This window comes from Anomaloglossus baeobatrachus, chromosome 6, assembly GCF_048569485.1.
Source record: "Anomaloglossus baeobatrachus isolate aAnoBae1 chromosome 6, aAnoBae1.hap1, whole genome shotgun sequence".
NCBI classification, from domain to species: Eukaryota; Metazoa; Chordata; class Amphibia; order Anura; family Aromobatidae; genus Anomaloglossus; species Anomaloglossus baeobatrachus.
In genome coordinates this window covers 473,017,789-473,045,684 of record NC_134358.1, presented here as the reverse complement: position 1 = coordinate 473,045,684, position 27,896 = coordinate 473,017,789, and the positions used below count along the sequence as shown (strand labels likewise).

Sequence of the window (27,896 nt, the reverse complement as noted above, 5' to 3'; positions counted from 1 at the left end):
AATATCAATTGGTTTTTGTTTTTGGAAAACACCCATGAAGTCAAAATAGTCACTACACCTGTGGATAAATTCACAGACAGATGTCATTTCTAAAATGGGGACACTTGAGGGGGTATTCTGCTCTTCTGGCATTTAGGGGCTCTCTATATGAAGTCCGCAAATTATTCTAGGAAAATCTGTGCTCCAAGGGTCATATAGCCCTTTTTTCCTGCCTATCAAATCTTGCCGTGTGGCTAAGCAGTACTGTACAGCCACATATGGGGTAGTGCCAATTTTAGCAGAAATTGTGTGACACATTTTGGTGCCATTTTTACCCATTTTCTCAAGTAAAATCTGATGTTAAAATTAAATTTTGTGCCAAAAATGTATTTACTTTTTCTTCACCACCCAATGGTATAACATTTTGTGACACACCTGGACATCCCTAGGTTAATTCATTGAAAGGGGTATTTTGTAAAATAATGTCACTTATGGGGGATTTCTGCTGTTCTGGCACCTCAGGGGCTCTGCCATGTGACATGGCACTCACAAACCACAACAGCAAAAATCTTCACCATAATATGGTGCTCCTTCCCTTCTGAGCTTTCCACTGTGCCTGAAAAGTAGTATCCAATTACATGTAAGGTATTGGCGCACTCATCAAAAATTGAACAACAAAATGTGCGGTCCATTTTTTTCGTATTAGCCATTATAAAAATTAAAAACTTGGGAATTAATTTTATTAGTAAAAATGTAATTATTCTTTTTCACTAATCATTAGTATAAAATTCTGTGAGGCACATGTGGTGTCAACATGCTCACTGCACCCCTAAATTAATTTGTTGAGAGGTGTAGTTTCTAAAATGGGGTCACTTAAGGGGGAATCTGCTTTTCTGGTACCTCAGGGATGATGCCAATGTGACATAGCACCAATACAGCAAAATCTGTACTGCAATACTGCACTTCCCTTCTGAGCATTGCACTGTGCCTCAAAAGCAATTTTTGACCACATATGGGGTATTGGCGAACTAAGGAGAAATTGTGAAATTTCCTATTACCCTTTTGAAAATTAAAAACTTGGGGCCAAAGCAACTTTGTATTGGAAAAATTGGAAATTTTCATTTACTCAGACCAATGTTATACAATTCTGTGAATCAACTGAGGGTGCAAAATACTCACTAAATTCTTTGAGAGGTCTAGTTTCCTTGTTCCTAAATGTGGTCACTTGTGGGGAGTTTCCACCTTTTAGGCACATAAGGAGCTCAGTAAACATGACATGGTGTCTGCCATCTATTTCAACAAATTTTCATTCCAAAAGTCGAATGGTGTTCTTTTCCTTCTGAGTCCTACTGTGTGCCCAAACAGTAGTTTTCGGCCACATATAGAGTAGGCTCCAAAATAGTATGACTTGTAAGGGGTTTCCACTGTTAAGCACATCAAGGGCTCTCCAAACGCGACATGGCATCCGCTATCGATTCTAGCCAATTTTGCGTTCCAAAAGACGAAAGACACTCTTTGCTCCTTCCCTTCTGAGCCCTGTCGTGCTCCCAAACAATTGTCTTCCATCACATGTGGGGTATCGGTGTGCTCAAGATAATTGCACAAAAAATTTTGTGGTCCAATTTCATCCGTTACCCTTGTGAAAATTATAAATTTGGGGCAAAATCAACATGTTTGTAGGAAAAATTAATTTTTTCATTTTTACGGCTCAATGTTGTAAAATTCTGTGAAGTACCTGTGGGTTCAAGGTGCTCAGCACATCTCTAAATAACTTTCTAGAGGGGTGTAATTTCCAAACAGTCACTTGTGAGGGGTTTCCACTGTTTAGCCACATCTAGGACCAAACGCGACTCGGCAATCACTATTGATTCTAGCCAATTTTGAGTTTCAAAAGTCGAATGACAATCCTTCCCTTCCGAGCCCTGCACCCAAACAATAGTTTTTCACCACATATAGGGTATCGTGTAGTCAGGAGAAATTGCACAATAAATTGCATGGTCCATTTTCTGCTGTTACCCTTATGAAAATGCAAAATTTGAGGCTAAAGCAATATTTTGTGGGAAAAAGTAAAATTTTCATTTTTTCCTTCCACATTAATTCCTGTGGAGCACCTAAAAGGGTAATAACTTCTGAATATGGTTTTAAGCACTTTAAGGGGTGCAGTTTTTAAAATGGTCTCATTTTTGGGTATTTTCTGTCAGTCACTTCAAATGTAATTTAGTGTTCCCAAAAAAAAAATAGTTTTGTATATTTTGTTGGAAAAATGAAAAATTGCTGATAATCTTTTAACTCATAACTTCCTAACAAAATTTTGAAAAAAAAATTTGTACTGATGTAAAGTAGACATGCTGGAAATGTTATTTATTAAGTATGTTGTGTGACATAACTCTAGTTTAAGAGCATAAAAATAAAAATTAAAAAATTGCTACATTTTCCAAATTTTTGCCAAAATTCCAATATTTTCACAAATAAACTAAAACATTTCAACCTAAATTTACTACTACCAAGATGTACAATGTGTTACAAAAAAAAAAATCTCAAAAGGACTGGGATCCATTGAAAAGTTCCAGCGTTAGTACCATATAAAGTGATACTGGTTATAATTTAACAATATGGCCTAGTCAGGAAGGTGAAAATAAGCTTCATTTAAGGTGTTAATGTCTATGGTAGAAGCGATCTTGAATCTATGAAATGGGACTCTAGAGCCCTAGTTTCCCCAAAAGTTCTATTTGGGATGACTATATTGAACTGTGTGTGACAGATATAATATCATAGTGATCTCTGTATACAAATGTGCACTGATGTGTTAGGAACAAGACAGTTAAAAATATAACAATAACTAGGATTCACAATTTCTACCAGTGTTTCACAATGTGGTCATACCTGGAAGCACTTCATAGATGTCATCACCCTGACCTGGCTGGCTCACGTCATCATACGTATCGCCGTCTATATGAAAAAGAATAAAAAAATCTGTTAAATTCATGTACATAAGTATATACATATGTACATACATATATACGTGTGTGTGTGTGTTTGTGTATATACTGAAAATACAGTGGAAACCTGAAGTTTACATATACTATCTAAAGACACATCTGCATGTTTTTCTCACTATCTGATTTGAAATCAGAATAAATCTTTCCCGTTTTAAGTCAATTAGGAACCAAAATTATTTATATTTGCCAAATGCCAGAATAATGAGAGAGAGAATGTTTTAAGGCATTTTTACTGCTTTCTGCAAAGTAAAAAGTTTACATACATTTCATTAGTATTTGGTACAATTGCCCTCTTAAACTGTATGACTTGGGTGAAATGTTTTGGATCTCCTTCCACAAGCTTCTCACAATAGTTCGTAGGAATTTGGGCCCATTCCTCCAGACAGAACTGGTGTAACAGATGTTTGTAGGTCGCCTTGCTCGCACCTGCCTTTTCAGCTTTGCCCATAAATTTTCAATAGGATTGAGATCAGGGCGTTGTGATGGCCACTCCAAAACATTGATCTTGTTATCCTTAAGCCACTTTGTAATCGGTTAGGCAGTATGATTTGATCATTGTCCATTTGGAAGACCCATTTCTGCCCAAGCTTTAGGTTCCTGGCTGATGTCTTGAGATGTTGCTTCAGTATTGCCACATAATCTTCTTTCCTCATGATGCCATCTATTTTGTGAAGTGAACCAGTAACTCCTGCAGCAAAACAATCCCACACCATGATACTGCCACCTTCGTGTTTCACAGTTAGGATGATGTTCTCAGGCTTTAAAGCGTCTCCCTTTTTCCTCCACACATAACGATGGTCATTATGGCCAAACAGTTCAATTTTAGTTTCGTCAGACCACAGGACATGTGTGAAAAAATTAAAGTCTTTGTTCCTGTGTGCATGTTACAATTTTAATTTGGCTTTTTATGTTTCTTTTGGAGTAATGGTTTCTTCATGGCAGAGTGTCCTTTCAGCCCATGTTGATACAGTACATACAGGTGTGCATTAAAAACATCCACAGGTGTGTGACTAAATAACTCAGATGTTGCCAATAAACCTATCAGAAGCGTCAAAAGACATGACATAATCATATGGGCTGCCCCATATTGTTTAAAGGCATAGTACTCTTAGTGTATGTAAACTTTTGACTTTGCTGAAAGTAATAAAAAAGCCTTAAATCATTCTCTCTCTCTCTCGTGTTTCTTTTTAGTGTATGTAAACTTCTGGTTTCAACTGTATATACACATTACTCAGGGGTGGGAGATATATTTTGCAGGATTCACCTATGTAAAAATCACTCATGGCTCTCCAGTTTGAGATAAGTATAACTTTGCTGGGTTGGTATCTTGCCTCTGGCATAAAATAGTATTGAATATGATTATTTTTTATATTATTTTTAGATGAGGAAAGATATTTTCAAAATTATATATTTTATTAATTAAAAAAACATATACATTTTTGCTTTTTGATAAGTGAACTTCTGATCGCTCACACTTTGACACAATGATGACAATGGACAATGACAGGGGCTTTCAATAGGCCTCCAGCTGACATGCCAAACTAACAACACCATTAAGTGGGCTTTACACACTACGATATATCAAACGATATGTCGTCGGGGATCATGTCGTTAGTGACGCACATCCGGCCTCGTTTGACATATCGTAGCGTGTAACACAAATGAGCGACTGTGAATGAGCAAAAATAATCATTTTCAAAATATCGAATGTCCTTCTCCGCGCTGGTTGTTCATCGTTCCCGAGGAAGCACACGTCGCTCCGTGTGACACCCCGGGAACGACGAACTGCAGGTTATCTGCGGCCGCCGCCAATGCGGAAGGAAGGAGGTGGGCGGGATGTTTACGTCCTGCTCATCTCCGCCCCTCCGCTTCTATTGGCCGGCTGGTGTGTGACATCGCTGTGACGCCGAACATCCCTCCCCCTTCAGGAAGTGGATGTTCGCCACCCACAGCGAGGTCGTTCAGGAGGTAAGTACGTGTGACAGGGGTTACTGACTTTGTGTGACATGGGCAACAAATTGCCCGTGCCGCACAAACGATGGAGGCGGGTGCGATCGCATATGCGATCGCACGAGAAATTGCAGCGTGTAAAGCAGGCTTTAGTTTTTGCCGTGGTGAGGTGGCCGAACGCATGCTACATGAGAATCATGTTGTTGTCAGAGACTGATAACACTATTAACCCTAGAAAGCATACCTGGGGCCTCGCAGGCCTGCTAGGTTACTTGTTTTCTATGGTAGATTTCTATGGTTGCGCGTTCTAGGGTTAAAGTGGTTAACCTGCAGCAATCGGATCTAGCTCTGATCTCTGCTGATGAAGGTAGATGCCGGCTGTGTAACACAGCAGGCACCAGTGGGGATTGGGCTCAGCCTGATAGTTATAAATATTACAGAACTGGAAAGAAACAAAATATATATTTGTACTCAGTGTTTGATATTATGATTATGAAGAAAATACTGCAGACTACGTCAAAAGAGGGGGGGGAGCCAGCGCTGCCTAAGAGTGGCATGCAAAAAAAAATGTTTTTGTATAAATTCACAATTATTCCAACTGTACTATATTGCAAATTGAGATTATTAGCAAATGATTGATCAATAATTTGAGCCGCCCCTGCCAACGTCAAGGCAAATCTCTATAGGGGGTCTATAGGTGCCTGCATAACACTGGTTTGTCACACGAGGGCTGTAGCTAATCAGCGGCCACTGATGGACTGCAGCGCTCACAATTTCCTTGGACTGAAAAATTCCATATGAGGAAAGTGAGTGCTGCAGCCAATCAGTGACTGCCTGATAAGCAGCAGCGCTCACAACACATTACGTCATACATATGCTGGCTAATGTGGTTGAGATTTGTTTACGTTCATTGTTCTTCCTTTTACCCACTCCCTCTTCACCTTGTTTTTCCTTGCATCCACCCCCCACCCTTTTCATCCCCAATAAAGTAATTACTTTACCTCCCCCTCCCCTCTCTTTCCTATACCTCCCCCCCCCCCCGATAAAAACGTTTTATTCATACAATAGATCTCCACATGTATTCAAATAATGGTATGCTACGCATAATGACATCTTGATTGTGTGGATTTGATATGTTATTCTGTTAACCTTATTTTAATAAAAATATATGAAAACATGCATATGGTGGCAGACACTACACCAAAATAGCTGAAATGGTGCCGGTCTAGAAGATGTTTCTATACTGCTCAAAAAAATAAAGGAACACTTAAACAAGGATTTTGTATTTTGGTGTTCCCTTTATTTTTTTGAGCAGTATATTTTCCATTAAGGCCGCTTTACACTCTGCAACATCGCTCAAGCGATCTCGTTGGGGTCACGGAATTTGTGACGCACATCCGGTCGCTTTAGTGATGTCTTTGCATGTGACACCTATGAGCGATTTTGAATCATCGCAAAAACGGTCAAAATCGCTCATCGGTGACATGCCCCCCTATTCTCGAATATCACTGCTGCTCGGTGTACAAAGTTGTTTGTCGCTCCTGCGGCAGCACACATCGCTATGTGTGACACTGCAAGAACGAGGAATCTCACCTTACCTGCGGCCGGCCGCCATGAGGAAGGAAGGAGGTGGGCGGGATGTTACGTCCCGCTCATCTCCGCCCCTCCGCTTCTATTGGGCGGCGGTTCAGTGACACTGCTGTGACGTTGCTGTGACGCTGAACGAACCGCCCCCTTAGAAAGGAGGCAGTTCGCCAGTCACAGCGACATCGCCGAGCAGGTAAGTGCGTAACACTGCCGTAGCGATAATGTTCGCTACGGCAGTGATCACATGATATCGCATGTACAATGGGGGCGGGTGCTTTCATGCTCAACATCGCTAGAAATTGCTAGCGATGTCGTAGCGTGTAAAGCGGCCTTTAGGCCCTGTTGTATTTTTGAAGGGGTTTTCCAAGTTGTGGATAACCCCTTTAATCTTGTGAATTAGGAGATGAATAATTGTCACAGTATGATTATGTTATGACGAATAATTATACATTTTTTGTAGGACACGTGACACTATAATCAAGTATTTCTGGCATTTACCTGGTTGAATTGCATTTATCCACTCTTCTGCCTCCTTGGGGGTTGACGCAGCAAACTGAAAAAAAAATGTAAGAGGAACAGACACTAATGATTTGCTGGCTGCAAACGCTAACATTCATGTCATTTCTTTGCGGAAACATTAGCAATTCTTTACGTGTCTGCTGATACTTTTTCTTGCAAGGATGCTTCTTATAATGTACAGTTAATTTTGACAAATTTACGTAATTGCAGCAGAGGATGATGGATTTGAAACTGTGATCAGCAGCTGGCAGCTGTGCCGAAAAAAACTGCTTCTCTTCATCAATGTCAAAGCCAAAACTGATGAACGAAATTTGCCCTTGACAATTAGAAGACACCCGTGAATATCTTTAGACTGCTGGGTATAGTTTCCTTAAAAATGTTCCTGTCAAATTCCAACACATTACCTGACAAGTTAATTAAATGATTTTCAAATGCAATTTCAGATATTTAAAGTGTATTAGAGTTACATTTTGTATTGATGGCGAAATGATAGATCTTTGAAGTGCTCCGCTGACGTTCAAGTGTGGCCTGATCCCCTCCTACCCCTGGCGGTCACGTTATTATATACCATTTAAGGTGTTTGTATTTCTAAATATACATTTATCTTCTTGGGAACTCATCTTTTCTTTATTTATGGTAAAAATAAACTGACAGTAGTAAAACTGTTGATATGTATGAAGCAATGTTCCCTCTTAATTTGGGGAACATAAACTTTATCGGAATTTTGCTTTTTTTTCTGATTGCATTCCCTTGCATTCATCAGCGTGCCGTACAGATGTGTCCGCCGGTTAGTGAGCTGTTACAACCCAAATGTTCCTCTTTCTCACAGATTGCCGATGTCACAGTTTTATCAATTTAATTTATACAGAGGCATAAAGAGTCCAACCTGATAGACGCGTTTATCTGGAGCGTAGATTTCAAAACAGCAATCTTTCTTTCCATCCTTGCGTAGAGTATCGTTTACCCTGGCGCTGTACCCTTCTAGAGAAAATTCCCCTTTCTGCTGTTTGTCTGTCAGTGATAGAGAAAAGAAGCAACCAGTTGTTATATCTCTGGTGGCGGGCCATGGGAATAATGGTATTGCGCCTGCAGCTTTTAGGAAATCGCTGTAGAATTACATAAAGCAAACTAGATGCAGCCATATGCAAATTGTATACCAAGGATTCATAAAAGTCTTGACTAGAGCAGAGTCTCCCAGCTGGCGCTGTGTACTTATCCTATGTCAATGAGCACCTTGTCATATTTTTTTTTTATCAGGCGCATTTTCAAAAAATCTGTGTGCAATGATACTTAGAGAACAAAAACATATTTATGATACTTGAAGAAATTTAAATATGACAACTTTGGCAAATCATCTGCACCATCTGGTAGAGTCAAATAAAATAATCAGAATGACTGTTCAAACCAAGTACAGGAGCTCGATGTATCATGGCGGGAGCAATTATTGAAATGTACCTTCATACCTGCTTAGTGTCCCTCAATCTCCACCCTCCCCTCTTCTTTGATTGACAGCTCTGGCTTCAATACATGGAAAGCAATCAAGTGGGAAGGTGTATTTAAATGATTAGCTCTGCCATGATGCACCGAGCGCCTGTACTTAGTTTAACAGTCATTCTGTGCTCAGAGACCCTTTTATCGTTGGAGGAGATGGAAGAAAAGGGTTAATCCGTATGGCCAGAAGAAGATCACTGAAGATCACTGGGTATTAAGACATGGGATTTATAACCCCTTCTTCATTAGCAAAAATAAATAATGTACATTATTGATTTTTGTTCCTGAAGAAGAGGTTATACAGCTCCGAAACGTGTAGAACAATAAAATCTGATGTTTTAATCCCCATTGGTCTTCAGTGATCTTCTTCTGGCAGCGCAGATTAACCCTTTTCTTTCATCTTCTCCAACGCTATCTTTTTGGGTCCTGCAGCAGCCTTCCTCAACATGTGGTTATAGTGGTTGTGTCTATAACACAACCGCACCAGGTTAGTGCACCTAATTAAATACTTTCTGGTACCACCGGATAAGACACAATTTGTGCCCCCCTTCTGTGTCATTTCAGTTTCACGACAAAGTCCCTTTTATACACATTGAGATATGTTTCCCTGAAAATAAGCCCTAGTATGATTTTACAGAATTTTTGGAGTATAATTGAAATATAGACCCTACCCCAAAAATAAGCCCTAGTTACAGTCAGGACTGGCGTTAGGGGGAGTCAAACCGCGCAGTTTATCAGGGCCCCCAATCTCTTAGAGACTCCAGCAGTTGCATTCCAAGGTTAAGACTGTTTAAGGACCTTTGATGACTTCACAGTCATGTGACATGATCTAATCAAAGGTCTATTAATTGAAGGTGTCCAAAAGAACTGAACAGGACACAGGCTGGTATGCAGGACTGGCATTAGGGAAATGGGAGAGCAAACTGGGCAATTTTACATGGCACCCATTCTCCTAAGAGCACCAGCGTTTATATGCTGGTGATCAGACCGCTTAAGAACATTTGTGACATCAAATGATGATCTAATGATGGCTCTAACACTGAAAAACACCAGAAAAACACAGCTAACAGAATATTTTTTTAGTTCTTATCATGGTATGATGTATATAGAAGCCACAATATTTTATGGAGGCCTTTTTGGAACTATGAATAATATTTTGTTTTTAGAATCAAAATTAATTTTAGAATGTATTATACAGCTGTAGAGCTAGACAATAATATTTTGTCTGCCTGCAGTCACCACTTGGTGGGGCTCACTTCATAGGAATCTAAATAGCTCCAAGTAGAAATAAAGAGAATTGTCACAAGGTCAAAAGTGACCAAATTTGCTTTTATTCAATTCCTGTTGCTCCCTTGAGTATTCTACTTTTTGTTTTATTTAAATCTGCCAAGTTTTTCTAGAGATTTGGGTCTATTTATTTTTTGCTGATTTTATGCTCCTTTACAAGGGGAGTGTGGCGCACAGGATTCTCTAGGGGCGTGTCTTTAGGCTGCTCTGCATAATTGCCCTGCGTGCCACGCTTTATTTGAAAATACCATCGAAATTTTCACTCTCTTGAACCATTTAATAGAGCTGAAAAAAATAGAGTAAAAATGTGTTTCCCTGAAAATAAGATCTACCCCAAAAATAAGCCCTAGCAGGATTTTTTTTGGCTTTTTTACAGTATGCTATTCCAGATATAATCCCTAGATCATCATACTAATAGTATCTTTAAATAGAGCTTGGTCAGCCCTTTCAGTATATGTAACCTTTATTGGTGTACATTGCTGTAAGCCCAGTAAGTTTTTAATCACATGCCAGCTAGTTAATGGAATAAATATTTCCCCTCTTCCCACCCATAATCCTGCCCACCCCTATGCTGGCATCAGTTTTCGGAACTTGTGTAAATAAAATAATGATTTTTCACCCCCTGCCTCACCCACCCCTCTGCCAGCGTCAGTGATTGGAACTTGGGTTATTGCAATAATGAATATTTATCCCCTTCAACTTTCCACCAATCTGTGTTGGGTGTCAGTGATTCATTCAGACTATCATATTACTGCCTGAGGATCGCAATTCTCGTCACTGGCCGGTGGATCTCCTGACCTGAGCCTAATAGCTGCATAGAGATAAGGGTACATTACACGCTGCGATATCGGTACCGATATCGCTAGTGAGCGTACCTGCCCCCGTCGGTTGTGCGCCACGGGCAAATCGCTGCCCGTGGCGCACAACATCACTAACACCCATCACACGGACTTACCTGCCTAGTGACATTGCTCTGGCTGGCAATCCGCCTTTCTAAGGGGGCGGTTCATTTGGCGTCACAGCAACGTCACACGGCAGCCGTCCAATAGCAGAGGAGGGGCGTAGATGAGCGGGATGTAACATCCTTTCCTCCTCCTTCCTTCCATATTGCCGGTGGACGCAGGTAAGGAGATGTTCGTCGTTCCTGCGGTGTCACACATAGCGATGTGTGCTGCCGCAGGAACGACGAACAACATCATACCTGCAGCAACAACGATATTGAGGAAATTAACGACGTGTCAACGAGCAAAGATTTTTCACGTTTTTGCACTCGTTGATCGTCGCTCATTAGTGTCACACACTGCGATGTCGCTAACGGTGCCGGATGTGCGTCACTAACAACGTGACCCCGACGATATATCGTTAGTGTGTATAGGGTGCTTTACACGCCGTGACATTGCTAACATGCTCAGATCAGGAGAGCCCATAGCCAGTGCGAGCATTGCGCTGCAATCCTCGGTCAGTCTGTTGCTATGCACAGAGGTGGGCGGGGAAGAGGGTGAGTATTCATTATTTCATTAACAAAAGTTTCTATCACTGATATCGGAAGAGAGGTGGGTGGCGGAAGGGAGTGAATATTCATTATTTCATCAATACAAGTTCCAATCAGTGATGCCGTCAGAATGGTGTGCATGATTATGGGCGGGGGAAGGGGAGAAGATACATTTTTTATTAACGGGCGATCCAATAACTGAAACCAATACAAAATATAATACTATTCCCTGAAAATAAGCCCTAGAGCTCATTTTCGAGCCAAAAATAATATAAGGCTCTGTCTTATTTTCTGGCAAACACAATATCCTGATTGTGCCGTGTTTTGAATCAAATCAAATAAAAATATGTGAACTGACCTATCACACCATTTATGTGAACTACAAAATATTTGCAACTTTTTAAACTAAATTGCAACATGTATTATCAATAGAAAAGATAAAAGATTCATTTAGGACTTGTAGGACTTTTAGGGTTTAATATATTTTCTTATATAAATAGAAAAGTAATATTAAACTACGGTACATACCTTTATCACTTCCATAGTAGTAAAAGATGTTGTTACTCAGTGCACACCAGCGCTTTTGCCATTCTGATGCAAAAAAGCTGTGATCTGACATAGGGGAAAAAACAATCCAGTATTAAAACAGGTGATCAGACTCTTGCTCATGTTAGGTACTGATGTATCTACCCTTACCATAGCCCAAATATACTTACAAATTTCAAGTGAATATCTCAACATGAAAAAACCTTTTACAAGATGCATCTTACATCACACCAAGTGGCCACTATACAGTGTGTCCACCCATATCCTGTCCACCGCCTTTAACTTGATAACGATGGCAGCTATAGGCATAGAAGCAGTGTCTAGGTATGGTAAAGCAGCCATGCACTACACAATGAAACCACCTATAGCGCCACCTGGTGGAAAACAACGTTAGCATTTTTATCTCGAAAACGGAACGAGATAGAGAAAAAAAAATGAATTACAAAGTTGTAGGGCATCATCAATTCAATACGAATCGACACCTTGCATACAAAAATGCTATGATATGAAACCCATGACCCCACAAAAACATTGAATGCTGGTCACGCATATGGCGCTCATTTAAGTTTCATGCTCAAAGTGGCCACCGTCAGCTGCAATGCACATCTGGACTCTGGACAGCATAGTGTATCTTGCTGCACATTGTGCAATATGGTAGGTGACACGTTTGCACAAGCATCTGTGATACGTCCTCGTAGGTCCTGCAATGTTGGTGGAGGGGTCACATACACCTGCTGTTTGATTTGACCTCATGGAAAGAAGTCTAATGGGGTCATATCAGGTGAGCATAGAGGCCACTCCACGCAGACACCATACCCAATGACTTGTAGGAGGTCTCCATGAGGTATCGCTTCACGTCCGCAGCCTTGTGTGTTTTACACGGTCTAATCATAGCATTTCTGTATGCAAGGTGTCGATTAGTATTGAATTGATGATGCCCTTCAACTTTGTAATTCACTTTTTTTCACTATCTCGTTCCGTTTTTGAGATAAAAATGCTAACTCCGTTGTTTTCCACCAGGTGGCGCAATAGATGGTTTCATTGCGTAGCACACGGCTACTTTGCTACACCTAGACATCACTTCTATGCCTATAGCTGCCGCCATTCTCAAGTTAATGGCGGTGGATAGGATATGGGTGGACACACTGTATAGTAAAAACAAAGTATAACAAAATATAACAAAATCAAATCTAGAGATATGTCGGGTTAAAAGAACCTTTTAATTTTTTTTATAACTTAAACTAATTCTCAAACAGTTTTTCTTTCTCTTCTTTGCCCCTCCATTCCAACATTATGCGTCCGTCCCACCCCCTTGGTAATAAAGATACAAATTTTCCCTTCAATCAAATTGGTGTACACCAGAGAAGTTCTGTGTTACACTGCCAGATGGGCACAGAAGAAGGCGAGAAACTCTTCCAGAATCAGTAATGCAAAACCAACTGCAGGACGCGAAGTTAAAAAATCCAGTGACAGGTCGTAAGGAAGGACACATATGAATGCGTTGGGATAATCTAATGTGGTTCAGTCTTGTTAATAAAAGTAATAGAAGTTTCTAAAATTAGGAATGTTCTTCCTTCGCCCATAGTTAAAACATTTTGACTGAATAAATATTTGGCCAGCAATCCCCATATGCATCCATGGGTTATAAATAACATATGTTTAAAATGTTCAGTTAGTCCACCTTCTTTTACTTTGAGAGTTGGAAAGGTGAAGGGGGAAGGGTTGGTGTACTACAGGTTGGGTGACCTAGATCCATATGTTTCTAAATTTATACAGTGCTTCTTTGTTGACTGTCATTCAATGGCAGTTGACTACATATTAGACCTCCTTCACACATTCGTGTCTCCGGTACATGACATCCGTTTTTACACATACCACAGACCCATTAAAATCAATGGGCTAGCACACACGCCCGTGCTTTGACATGGTCCTTTTGTCCGGGAAGAGCACGCACATGTCCGTGTGCTTCACATGGTGCTATGTCCATTTTCTGCCGGCAGCACGGATGTCACACGAACTGTACACTGATGTGATCTCTGTGATATCAATGTGACACGTACCGGAGAAAGCACATGTCACTGAGAAATAAATGTTATTTTATACTTACCTGTCTCCCGCGCTGCTGTCACTTGTTTCATGGACAGCTCATTATGTTCATGAATATTCGCTGCACTGACTACAGACCCGGAAGCAAGTGTGACTGCAGCGCCTGAGACAACAGTATCAGAGACAGGTAAGTGTACAAGTTTGTACTGTCCATGTGCTATCCAGATGTGACATGGATAGCACATGATCAGCAGCACACGGAACGCACACGGACGGACATACCTACACCCCGGACCGTGCAAAACATTCATTTTTTTTAATGGACGTGTTAAGGGGGCCTTAAAGCATGCCATGCACTGAAAGTAACAAGATAATGAGACTAAGGGGTACTTTGCACACTACGACATCGCAGCTGCGATGTCGGTGGGGTCAAATCGAAAGTGACGCACATCCGGCGTTGCTGTCGATATCTGAGTGTGTAAATCATTTTTGATACGATTAACGAGCACAAAAGCGTTGAAATCGTATCATCGGTGTAGCGTCGGTCATTTCCATAATTTCGGAAGGACCGATGTTACGATGTTGTTCCTCGTTCCTGCGGCAGCACATATCGCTGTGTGTGAAGCCGCAGGAGCGAGGAACATCTCCTACCTGCGTCCTGCGGCTCACGCCGGCTATGCGGAAGGAAGGAGGTGGGCGGGTTGTTTACGTCCCGCTCATCTCCGCCCCTCCGCTTCTATTGGCTGCCTGCCGTGTGACGTCGCTGTGACGCCGCACGACCAGCCCCCTTAGTAAAGAGGCGGTTCGCTGGCCAGAGCGGCGTCGCATGGCAGGTAAGTCTGTGTGAAGCAGTCGTAGCGATAATGTTCGCTACGGAAGCTATAACACAATATCGTATGTGCGACGGGGATGGGGACTATAGCGCTCGGCATCGCAAGCATCGGCTTGCGATGTCGTAGTGTGCAAAGTACCCCTAAGCACTCAAAGAGTAGATATAATTAGTTGATTTATTGTTTACAGCCAACAGTTCACAACTAGATCAAAAGACGTTTCGGTCAAAACATCACCCTTCGTGAGTAGGAACTGATAAAACATACACAGAACATAACAAAATTAGTCAAAAAAAAGATGTCCATTGAGAATTACAAATAAATCGGTCATTCAATCGTGAATATACAAAACTACAAAAATGGTGCATAGAGAACAAACATACTATGCACATTCCCTTTCCTCTTCCCTTTCCCCTCATCCCTTCTAGCTCGCTATATTATGTTTGTTATGTAAAGAGTAAATCAACTAATTATATCTACTCTTGGAGTGCCTATTCTCATTATCTTGTTACGGAGTTGGACCCTACTAGTGCACCCATTCCCGCAGCAGTGCCGTGTCCTTATATACTATACCCTGAAAGTAAACGTCCCCAAAAAGGATCGAAAGGGCTCAACTGCATTAAAATGAAGGGTCTTTTACAACTGGTCATGAAGAGTGAATTTTCATGATGGGCTTGTACGGGTTTAGAAAACGTGGCTGCTTTCTTCCTAAATATAAGCCCTATTCCAAAAATAATCCATAGTTGCGGATATTGATACTAATAGTATCCGGAAATAGGGAATGAGCAGCCCTTTCAGGATATGTAACTTTTATTGGTGTACGTTGCTGTAAGTTTTTAGTGCCACACCTATCCACAATTTGGGGCGAGGTATTGGTACCGTATTCACTTCCATGGAGCTAATATTATTATTATTATTATTATTTATTATTATAGCGCCATTTATTCCATGGCGCTTTACAAGTGAGAGGGTATACGTACAACAATCATTAACAGTACAAGACAGACTGGTATAGGAGGAGAGAGGACCCTGCCCGCGAGGGCTCACAGTCTACAGGGAATGGGTGATGGTACAATAGGTGAGGACAGAGCTGATTGCGCAGTGGTCTACTGGACTGAGGGCTATTGTAGGTTGTAGGCTTGTTGGAAGAGGTGGGTCTTGAGGTTCCTCTTGAAGCTTTCCACGGTAGTGGAGAGTCTGATGTGCTGAGGTAGAGCGTTCCAGAGTATGGGGGATGCACGGGAGAAATCTTGTACGCGATTGTGGGAAGAGGAGATAAGAGAGGAGCAGAGAAGGAGATCTTGTGAGGATCTGAGGTTGCGTGCAGGTAGGTACCGGGAGACTAGGTCACAGATGTAGGGAGGAGACAGGTTGTACATGGCTTTGTATGTCATGGTTAATGTTTTGAACTGGAGTCGTTGGGCGATGGGAAGCCAGTGAAGGGATTGGCAGAGTGGCGAGGCTGGGGAGTAGCGAGGGGAGAGGTGGATTAAGTGGGCCGCAGAGTTTAGGATAGATTGGAGGGGTGCAAGAGTGTTGGAAGGGAGGCCAGAGAGCAGGAGGTTGCAGTAGTCGAGGCGGGAGATGATGAGGGCATGCACTAATGTTTTTGCAGATTCTTGGTTAAGGAAAACACGGATCCGGGAGATATTTTTGAGTTGTAATCGGCATGAGTTGAAGAGGGCTTGGATGTGTGGCTTGAAGGATAGAGCAGAGTCGAGGGTTACTCCAAGGCAACGAGCTTGTGAGACTGGGGAAAGTGAGCAACCATCAAGTTTGATGGAAAGGCTTGTTGGAGGAGATGAGTGAGGAGGAGGAAAGACAATGAACTCTGTTTTGTCCATGTTGAGTTTTAGGAATCGTGCAGAGAAGAAGGATGAAATAGCAGACAGACATTGTGGGATTTTGGTTAGTAGAGAGGTAATGTCAGGTCCAGAGAGGTAGATCTGTGTGTCATCGGCATAGAGATGATACTGAAAGCCGTGGGACTCTATGAGCTGTCCCAGGCCGAAGGTGTAGATGGAGAACAGCAGGGGTCCAAGAACTGAGCCTTGGGGGACACCGACAGATAGGGGGCGAGATGAGGAAGTGGTGTGAGAATGGGAGACGCTGAAAGTTCGGTCGGTTAGGTATGATGAGATTCAAGATAGGGCCAAGGGCCAATATGCAATACCAGGCGTGCCCTGTGTACAGGTGTAGAGCTGCGACAAAAAGAAAGAAGCCATATTTTTCTAATGTTGTACAACTCCTCTAAACTATCTTGAAGGGGTTAAGAAAACGATTGCACACAGAGCATGGCGGAAAACAAATACATCTGGCTTTGATATTTTAGCACGGTAATATGGCATACCTTTCCTTCGCTTCTCAAGATAACCTGCCTTTGTAATGTCCAGATCCTGAGCAGCAACTGGTGGATACACATTTCCTGGAAAATTAAAAGTGGTTTTAGAATGTAATTTCCTTGTCAGTATTAATATATATTATACCATGAACAGCACGTATAGCTTTCTTAGATATGTAACGCAATTTCCAGAGCAGGTGGACTACGGTTGCCAGCATGCTGTCCTCACCACGAAAGTCAGTGCAGGACAGAACGCTGGAGCTGCTATTCTAATCATACAGCTGTTTTCTATAACATCAGACCATAACCAGCCCCATACAAAGATCACTGTACGTCAGGCGATGAGGAATCAGACATCTGCTTCACAAAAGCTTTATTTGCCATTTACCCTACATTTTGTAAAAAAACTATTTTACACTTTTTCTGGGGTTATAATAATATACAATTAAAATGTTTCAGTTTAGCGGCAGAATAACCTGAGAATGAACTGTGCACCATTATTTCATTTTAATTGAGTTATATTTGATAATGGCACCATATCGGGGAAAATCTAGCTTAGCATTTAACTTTTCTAAGTAAAAATTTGGGAAAGGAATCAAAAGCATTTATTATTGTGTATAATTTTTTTCTTTAAATCTGCAGAATAGGTAATATATATATGGTATTCTGACTCTTATATAAGAAAAAAGAAAGGAAAGGGGCTAGCAGACAAATATATAGCTATTGTAACGATGGTGTAAGGAGGTATGTAATGACGGGAAGGGATAGATGACCCTAGGCTTGCCCTCAGACTAGAGCCCCTGCACTGTCCCTGCACGGTCACTTTTCTCAGAGGTAGGTTTGATGGTAACCAGGTCCGAGCCCCCAGCATGACTCTAACTCTTGTCCGAGCCCTGATCTTAGGCCGGGGCCACACGGGGACTAATGCGATCCTCGCATGACACTCAGCTCACGCTGGCAGCACAGTAGGAGCATGTCATGTGAGTGTCACTGTGACTGAGGTCCGATCATGCGATCGGACCACAGCTGTGGGGGACGGGCCGACACTGAGGAGGGGCGGGCCAGCACGGAGGAGGAGAGGGAGGGATTTATCTCCCTCTCTCCTCTGTTGCCGGCTATTGTTATTCTTGAACTGCACTCGTGGTACACCTGTGTACCGCAAGTGCAGTGCGATCTTTCTCTCGCCCCATAGACGTGAATGGGTGCGAGAGAAAGAGTCTCGTATTACAGTCGCAGCATGCTGCAATTGATTGCTCCGTCTGATTGGGGCCGAGAAAATAATCGCTCATGGGTGCTGGGACATAGGTTAATATTGGTCCGAGTGGAATGTGATATTTTATTGCACTCCACTTGGTCCGATTTTCATACCGTGTGGCTTAAGCCTTTAGGCCACTTTATACACAGAGATAAATCTGCGGCAGATCTGTGGTTGCAGTGAAATTGTGGACAATCAGTGCCAGGTTTGTGGCTGTGTACAAATGGAACAATATGTCCATGATTTCACAGCAACCACAGATCTGCCAAAGATTTATCTCTGCATGTAAAGTGGCCTTTACTCCCCCTCTCCCACACCCTCGGGGTGGGCCAGAAAGCATAAAAACAAAACCCGACAAAACGACACGAACAAGAGAGAACGGAAACTCATGACCACTGAGGAAGGATTCTCCGGTCGTGATGGTTACTATACCCCTTAAAACTTAACCTAAAAATAATACACCGACTGCATGCGACTTGGTTAAACAAATTGGCCACAGCAGCCTTTATTACCTATTATTAACATACTAACCACAAAGGGGGCGCCGTCCAACGGGCGACCCCAAACACAGAATAATAGGTAACACATAATAATAAACGGTACATGAAACCCTATGTAGGCCCGGTCCAGAAACCCTTTTCTACACCAATATCCCTGGCCGCAACACTCCGACCCAGAGATGAGGTATTAATCACCCCACGGATTAATACCCCCCAAACTTTGCAGAACCCCGTGCCTGCAATTTCCCGGAACCCAGAGACACCATACCAAGACAGTGCCTCTCGGTCCAGCTACAAATCCCTTCCAACCGCTTCTGGACCAGATCTACCCCCGCCACAGGACAGGACACGTGACACCTTACGTGGCCTGGACCCGCCACACGCCCAAGGCTTGCTCCACGCCATCCCGCAAACCCAGGGCCCATAAATCAGAACCAATGTCATTAAGATGAACCCCATCACCTCTCCGAAACTGCCACTTCGCCGATTCCAGGTCCACATGCCTCACCACCACGCCGCCGTTTCTCCGCACGAAACGCGCAACCACCCTGTTCACTTGTGCCCGGGCGCGATTAATCTTCTCAACCGACTGGGCCCCCCTCCACCATAATCTGGCCACAATATCCGACCACACCACTATCAGGCTCGGATACCTTGCCCATAACCGCAGTAGGTCGATCTTAATGTCCCGAATCAGATCGCGGGATGCCCGCGAACCCAGGTCATTACCCCCCACGTGCAAAACCAACACGTTCGGGGGTCTGTCCATCCTACAATAGTACTCGAATTCCGGCACGACCCTGCTCCATTCCATGCCCCGCACTCCAATCCACTTGACCGATGCCAGCGACCTGTCCAGACCCAACTGCCGACCATTCGGGCGAGCGTCGGCCCGACGGGCCCCCCAAAAAACGAACGAGTGCCCCAGGATCCAGATCAGACACACTCCTACAATAAAGGAAACAATTTTAACAACAACACCAGCATTCCAGATTGCAACAAAGAACAACAAAACCCAACGGCAGAACAAACAACTCCCCACCAGAGCCCTCAACGAGATAATAACTGCGGGCGCACATAACCACGAAAACGAGAGGACTCCCACCGACCAATCCGTCTCACCATGTCATCTCCAAGACCCCAACGAGAAGCCTCGGTAGCCGCCCCAATCCTGAACGAATGGGACCCGTAATCCTCTGGGAGCTCACCCGCCCAGCGCAAACAACTCCTCAGCACTGCCACAAACTGATAACGAGACAACCAAGCCCCGTCCTCGTGACGTAGCAGCGGGCCCGGAAGACCGCCCCGCAGACCACAAAACTGACTCACCACCTGCACCGGGCACAAGCCATCCCCTTGCACCGCATACAACACTACCAACCTGCCCCGACCCATCTGGTCCGTCTTGGACCGCCGAAGCCGACACTCCACTCTCCGTCCCACTACCGACACATCCTCGAATAGCAAACCACCCCCAATCACCCTTGACGGGCTCACCAATTCTCCTATCCGAAAACCCCCGAAAAAAGCCAACACAAAAGCAGTTTTAAACAACACCGTCTCATACGCTGAGACACAAATGCCCTGCAAACCATCCACCAAACGCCGTAACAAGTCCAACGAAATGGGCCGCCTAGTGTCCCGCACCTTCACCCCTTTCCGAAAACCTTTCAATGCTTGCCGTACCCGAAAGTCCCTTGAAACGTCCTGCTCACCCCTAACCTTTAACCAGAAGGCCACGGCCGCCACCCTAATCGCCACCGCCGACGCTGACCTCCCAGCCCTAAAATCCTCACTCACCAATGCCAAGAGCGCCAGTAAATAATCCGCTCGCCCGTTACCAAACATCTCACCCAGCACTGCCTGCCACTCAACCCACACCTTAGCATAACGGCACCAAGTCACCTCGGTCACCGAATTCCTAATCAAACCCGCAATCACTGCCTCACCAGGCTCCACAATTCCTCTGGGCACACCGCTCCGACCTCGTCCGCCCCCGGCAGTAACTCCCGAAACCTGTGGAACTGAAAACGAGATAAAGCGTCAGCCACCCCGTTATCCACCCCCGGCACATGTTTTGCAACCACATGAATATTCCACAACAAACACTTGAGCACCAAATGCCGCAAATATGCCACTACAGGTCCAGATTTCGCTGACAAGCTGTTGATTGCATGTACAACTGCCTGATTATCGCAATGGAAGCACACCTTACGTCCCGAAAATTGCGACCCCCACAACTCCACCGCCACCACGATTGGAAACAACTCGAGCAGGGCCAGATTTTTGACAAGGCCACCCTGTCGCCAATCCTCAGGCCACCTTCCCACACACCAATGACCCTGAAAAATGGCGCCGAAACCCGCCGACCCGGCCGCATCCGTATATAGTTCCAGAGCATCATTGGGCACCACCTTCTTCAACCACAAAGTGCGGCCGTTAAAATGTCGCAAGAAGACGTCCCAAACCAACAAGTCTGCCTTGATCTCCCGCGTGACCCGCACGAAATGCGCCGATGACCGTACGCCTGCCGTAGCTGCCGCCAACCTCCTGGCGAAAACACGCCCCATCGGCATAATCCTGCATGCAAAATTCAGCTTTCCAAGCAAAGACTGTACCACCTTAAGCCGCACTTTTTTTGCTGCCAGCATTGCTGCAACCGCACTCCGCAAATCCACAATCTTGTCCTCTGGCAACCTACATTCCATGGCCAGCGAGTCGATTTCAATCCCCAGGAACCGCATAACCGGCGCCGGCCCCTCCATTTTTTCCTGCGCCAAAGGGATCCCGAACCGATCCACCACTCTCTGCAAGGCGAACAACAAACCAGCGCAAACCATGGAACCCGCCGGACCAACACACAGAAAATCATCCAAATAATGAATAATGGACGACAAGCCGGACACGTCCCGCACCACCCACTCAACAAAGGAGCTAAACGCCTCAAAATATGAACAAGAAATCGAACAGCCCATGGGCAAACAACGATCAACATAAAACTTCCCGTTCCACCAGCAACCCAGAAGGTGCTGACTCTCCGGATGCACCGGCAACAAACGAAACGCCGATTCTACATCCGCCTTTGCCATCAATGCACCGCGTCCTGCCGCCCGTACCAAGTCCAACGCTTTGTCAAACGAGACGTAGTACACCGCCGACAATTCCGGCGCAATGCCGTCATTCACAGACGACCCCTCCGGAAATGAAAGATGATGAATGAGCCGAAATTTATTCGGCTCCTTCTTTGGCACCACCCCCAGCGGGGACACCACCAAATTCCTGCACGGAGGGCTCTCAAATGGGCCCCCCATCCTGCCCAGCTCAACCTCTTTACTCAACTTCTCACCCACAACCATAGGGTGGTCCCTTGCCGACCGTAAGTTGCGACAAACCGGAGGCAATGCCTCAACCGCCGACGGAATCCGAAAACCGTACAAAAAACCAAACCGCAAAAGCGACGCCGCTGCCCCGTCCGGGTACCTACTTAAAAACGGCGCCATCGCCTCTATTTTCACCGGCGTCCTCCCTTTTTCCAGACCCGTCCCCAGCCTTGCCTCTCCCTTTTTTAAAGCATTTGGACAAGCTATGTCCCCCCCCGCAGCCGGAGCACTCATGCTTGAACCTACACGCTGCGCCAAATTTGCACTGGCCTTCGTTAAATTGCCAGCACAATCCATTTTTCTGAATCCCCGAGGGCCCGGCTCCCGGTCCCCCGGCCCCGCCACGAAAGGGCTGGCTCGGGGCCGCCATTAAGCGCATCCATAAGGAAATGTCCTTATGGTCCCACCGCATGCCGGGCCGCAACGCCTTCCGCTGCCTAAACTGCTCATCATACCGCAGCCATGCCAAACCCCCGTACGTGCGATACGCCTCCCCGATTGCATCCATATAGCCGAATAGAGCCGAGCAGTGCTCCGGCTCCTTTTCCCCTACCACGCTAGCCAAAATTGCAAACGCCTGCAACCAATTGGAAAAGGAACGAGGAATGAGCCTATAACGGCGTTTTTCTTCCTCCTCCTTTTCCTTCTTGGAATCGCTCGGCTTCACCTTGTCTAGGTTAAATTTTTCCAGGGGCAGCAGGGAAAATATCTCCACATACTCCCCTTTCCAAATTTTTTCCCTCACCTCTTTTTTGAGGTGCGCCCCCAGCGGTCCCTCAAAGCACACATACACCTCGCTCTTAGCCCTATCATCCAGCCTCACCACCTCATCTTCCTTTTCCTTCTCCTTTTCTCCCGCTTTCTCGCCTGCAGGCTCCACTACTCCGCTACCTACACCCGCCCCCACCGGCACCTTCTCGCCGCTAGTCGCCGCCGCGCCATCCACCGCCGACCCTGTCCAGGCCGCCGCCGCCGGCGCTCGCGCTAAACCCTGCAAAAACCCCAGCAACTGACTAAGCAAAACTGACCCCTCTGGCGCTGCCGTGCCCGCAGCCACCTCCCCAGCACCCGCTCCCCGCGCCGCAAGCAATGCCGAATCCACGGCTAGCTCACCCGACCGTGACGCGGAGACGGAATGCGATACTGCGATGTCGTCCGCCATCGGCTCCTCTAATTCGTCCCCCGACCTGAGGGCTCCTTCTTCCTCTTCGCTGTAGCCGTCCTCCACCGTCCCAGCTCCAGAGGACGCAGCCGATGCGCCCCCTCCACCACAGCCACCCTCCTGGGCAGCCGCGTGGGCACTGGCGGTGGGCGTCCGCTGCTTTCTTTGCGGCGACAGCCCACAAGACCGTCCTGTCCCCTGGGCCGCCGCCGACCGAGTCCTCTTCCTGGAGGAGCCTCTCCCCGAGCTCAGGGGGCTCCCCACCGCCGGTTCTCCCCCCCCGGGCCTCCGACCGAGACCTCCCGCTGGGTCCTCCCCCCCCCGAGGGAGACCGCGTCCGCCGGGCGCAGAGCTGATGATCTGAGGGACCTGGCGCGCCCTGCGGGGGTCCCACCGTCCCTCCTCTCCTCCGCAGCCGTGCAGGTATCCGGGTGGCGCCTGCCCACACCGGTCCCCCTGCTGGCTGCCTGCGCCCGGCCCCCCCAACGTCCCCGGGGGGTACTGCTGGCCTCCATCACAAGCCGGGCCCGCTCCTGGTCAGAAGCAGCCGCCGGGACGTGCCCCGCCGCCGGGGGCCCGGCGTCCAGAGCAGGCCCCAGGCTGGACACGCCCCCTCTCCGTGCCTCCAGTTCATGCTGGGCACGGCCTGGTCCCCGGGCTGCCGCCGGCCTGTTCACTCGAGCCCGCGGCCTGGGACCGGAAGTAGGCCCCAGGCCGGGCCCGCCTACATCCAGGCCACCGCTGGCCTCATTCCATCGCTGGGCTCGCTCCCGGCCGGGAGACGCCGCTGGGCTCTGCACTCCAGCCCGAGGCCTGAGACAGGAAGAAGGCCCCGGGCTGGCCACGCCCCCTTCTCGGCCGTCGCGGCCGCGTCGGAGATTCCTCCCGGCGGCCGGGGCAGACGCTGGAAGCTGCTGCCGCCCGCCCCGCCGTGGAGGGTCCCGAGGGGGGCTCTCACTGGGCCTCCTCGCCCCCCCTGCGCCCGGAGAGTACCTGAGCGGGGGCCTCGAACGCCGCCCGCGTCTAGAGGGGGAGCGAGGGGCAGGTGCCGACGGGGACACACAGGCAGCCCTGACGTGGGATTGCACTGCCTGGGCCCCGTGCACCGCCATCGCCGCTCAAATCAGCCGATCCAGCTCCTGGAGGTCCGCCATGCTGGTCCTTGTGGTCCTGGTCCTGGGTCTCAATCTGACGCTGTCCGGAGTCCAAAAGGGGAGGTAAGACCCTCCCTCATCGCTTTTATACTCCCCCCCCCCTCCCCTACAGGGATCCTCTCTCCACCAATCCCCTATACCTTCCCATAATGCCCCTCATTATAACTTTATTAACCCCTCACTCCCTTCCCTCTGGTCATGTCGCCCCTCCCCCCTATGGGGTCCATGGCTTTCTTACACACAGCACTCAAAACAGAAAGGAGAGACACTATGTGTACTGGGAAACAATGTAAGAGGGGGAGAAGTAACGCAGAACAGGGAAACGCTCACACCACTTAGAAGCGCAGCACGGATCACCATTAACAGGAAAACCACCATGACTGGGAATCGCTAAAGCTGAAGCTGTCATCAGCATATAAAGGAAGGAAGCTGTACTTTAAATAGGGAGGAGACAGCTGCACAAGGCAATTAGCAACCTGAGCGCTTAGATCCTGCACATAAGTGTGCAGGAATTATCTCCTGCAGAGCTGAAGACCAGTGAACCTGAACCAGCCGACGCCCGGCTCAGGCTGAACAATACAGAAGCCTCAGATTGCTTGTCAGGCTCTGTGGTGTGAACAGAGTCCGACAACACCAAGTCTGCAGGTGTGTGCAGAGCCAAACATCGCATGACAGCTATCTGGAGGCTGTGGCTTGACTTTACATTCCTCTGTGAATTCAAAACCTACATAAAGATTTAAGCTGCAGGAAAATAGTGTTACTATTAGAGTTGAGTGAGCTAACTATTTGTACTCACTATACTCATAATGAGTACTTTCTAATACTTGCGTACTCATTCTGAATAGCGTGTACAATGCAAGTCAATGGGGAAAACCTCACAAAGTAACGAGTAACCCAAATACTGTACCATTCGTGCGAGTAGTGAATAGTGTGAAATTCGGGTTACTCGTTACTTTGCGAGTGTTCCCCATTGACTTGCATTGCACACGCTATTCGGAATGAATATGCGAGTATTAGACAGTACTCGTTAGGAGTATAGCGAATACGAATAGTTAGATACTCGCTCAACTCTAATAGGAACACTATTTACCATCAGATTAACCCCTTAACGACCCATGACGTACTAGATACGTCATGGATCGTGTGCCGGTAAGCCTCGCCCCCTGCCGCGGGCAGGCGGCGGCGATCGGCGCACATATCAGCTGTTATCAACAGCTGATATGTGTGCCTGCTAGCCGCGGGTGGAATCGCTTCCACCCGCGGCCATTAACCCCTTACATTTCGCTGCCAAAGTCTTGGCAGCGATATGTATATGGGCGCCGCCATGACAGTGACTTACCCCGCCCCCGCCGGAAGTCACGTGACATGATCACGTGACTTTCGGCGGTTGCCATGGTAGCACAGGGTCATGTGATGACGCCTGTAGCTAACATGAGTCACTTCCTCTCAATGCCGGAATACAGCCGGCATTGAAAGTGAAGCAGCAAATCTGCAGTTCTCAGCTCTGTAGCTGAGATCTGCAGATAGTGCAGAGCGATCGGATTGCTGATCGCAATAGCCCCCTAGGGGGACTAGTAAAATAAAAAAAAAAGTTAAAAAAAAAGTTTTAAAAAATTAAAAAAAAATAAAAAAACCTAAAAGTTCAAATCACCCCCCTTTCACCCCATTGAAAATTAAAGGGTTAAAAAAAAAAAAAAATACACACATATTTGGTATCGCCGCGTTCAGAAATGCCCGATCTATCAAAATATAAAATCAATTAATCTGATCAGTATACGGCGTAGCGGCAAAAAAATTCCAAACGCCAAAATTACGTTTTTTGGTCGCTGCAAATTTTGCGCAAAATGCAATAACAGGCGATCAAAACGTAGCATCTGCGCAAAAATGGTACCGTTAAAAACGTCAGGTCGAGACGCAAAAAATAAGCCATCACTGAGCCTCAGATCCTGAAAAATGAAAACGCTACGGGTTTTGGAATATGGCGCAAAACGTGCGCTACGTTTTTCGGACAAGCTTGTGAATTTTTTTTAACCCCTTAGATACAAGTAAACCTATACATGTTTGGTGTCTACAAACTCGCACCGACCTGAGGCATCATACCCATGCATCAGTTTTACCATATAGTGAACACGATGAATAAAATATCCCAAAAACTATTGTACAATCCCACTTTTTTTGCAATTTTTCCGCACTTGGAATTTTTTTGCCGTTTTCCAGTACACTATATGGTAAAACTTATGGTTTCATTTAAAAGTACAACAAGCACGATTGATGGAAAAATAAAAAAGTTACGCCTCTCGGAAGAAGGGGAGCAAAAAACAAAAACGCAAAAACGGAAAGTGCCCGGGGGCTGAAGGGGTTAAATCTTTCTGTAGGTTTTGAATTCACGAAGGAATGTAAAGTCAGGCAACAGCCTCCAGATAGCTGTCATGCGATGTTTGGCTCTGGGTACAATGCTTCATAGCCGCTTTACTGAAAGTGTGGCTACTGGGAAAAAAATAACTTCTTTTCCTCTCGGGAGCCGCCTGCATTCAGTTATGGGATTGTGCACAAAGTGCCTAAAGTCATCTATCCGTATACTGTGAATAGAGGCTATAAGCATGCCCCAACACTGACTAACAGCTCGCTCTGAACAGACATGCTACAAAACTGTCAACATGGTGATACTTTCCAATGTGATTCTTATTAAAAAATCTTTGTTATTAAAAATTCTCTTTTTTCTCAAGCAAGGACATAATATATGGCTTAGTTAGAGGTCACCTTTGTGGTGTTTCCTAAGCAAGGAGTGTGCGCTTCCAAGCTGTTTGCTATAAAGCTATACAACTTGCAAGCATCAGTCTGACGTTTGCTGGATTTCTGTATTCGGCTAGCTTCAGTGCCCATGTTCTACTCCTATAAAGCAGAGCAAATCCACCTTTACTTGTAGCTTGAGGAAGTGTACAGTTCAGATCAGTGGCACAGAAATGGTGATGGCCCAAACTCTCAATCTTCAGGAGCACTTTGACCCATGATAAACAGGATGTCGGGAGGTGGATGAGCGATAAGCTCTTGATAAACAAATCTAAGTTATCCCTTTAAATGGGTAAAAACTATATATCCTTAAAGTCACCATACATAGATAGCTGATGACCGAAACAGTTTTTCGGCCAACATAAATGTCTCCTCAGTCTTCAAACAAAGGACTGGTTGATTGCTCTTGCTTTCGAAAGTCACTGTCAGACTCTTCTGACAGTGGCCTATCGCAGTGCTGAGTAACTGGATAAGCAATGGAAATTCCAAACTGCCTGATCCTTATGTCTCCTAATAACATGTGTAGGGGAAGAATTGGAAAGTTGCCATACAATTTAGACTTTGTGCAGATCCCGGCAATATTAGGTG

At 45.7% G+C, this 27,896-nt stretch overlaps 1 protein-coding gene across 3 annotated transcripts in view; it reads right to left on the bottom strand.

Annotated features, from left to right (window-relative positions):
* Positions 1 to 27,896, bottom strand: part of SKAP2 (src kinase associated phosphoprotein 2) — a 485,390-nt gene that overhangs the window by 206,354 nt on the left and 251,140 nt on the right. For all 3 annotated transcript variants that reach the window (XM_075315339.1, XM_075315337.1, XM_075315338.1), the window contains exons 5-9: positions 17,077 to 17,151; positions 11,833 to 11,916; positions 7,921 to 8,045; positions 7,014 to 7,068; positions 2,863 to 2,928 (exon numbers count right to left, since the gene is read on the bottom strand). In XM_075315339.1, the coding sequence (XP_075171454.1) occupies positions 2,863 to 2,928; positions 7,014 to 7,068; positions 7,921 to 8,045; positions 11,833 to 11,916; positions 17,077 to 17,151 (405 nt within the window). The remainder of the gene's footprint in view (positions 1 to 2,862; positions 2,929 to 7,013; positions 7,069 to 7,920; positions 8,046 to 11,832; positions 11,917 to 17,076; positions 17,152 to 27,896) is intronic.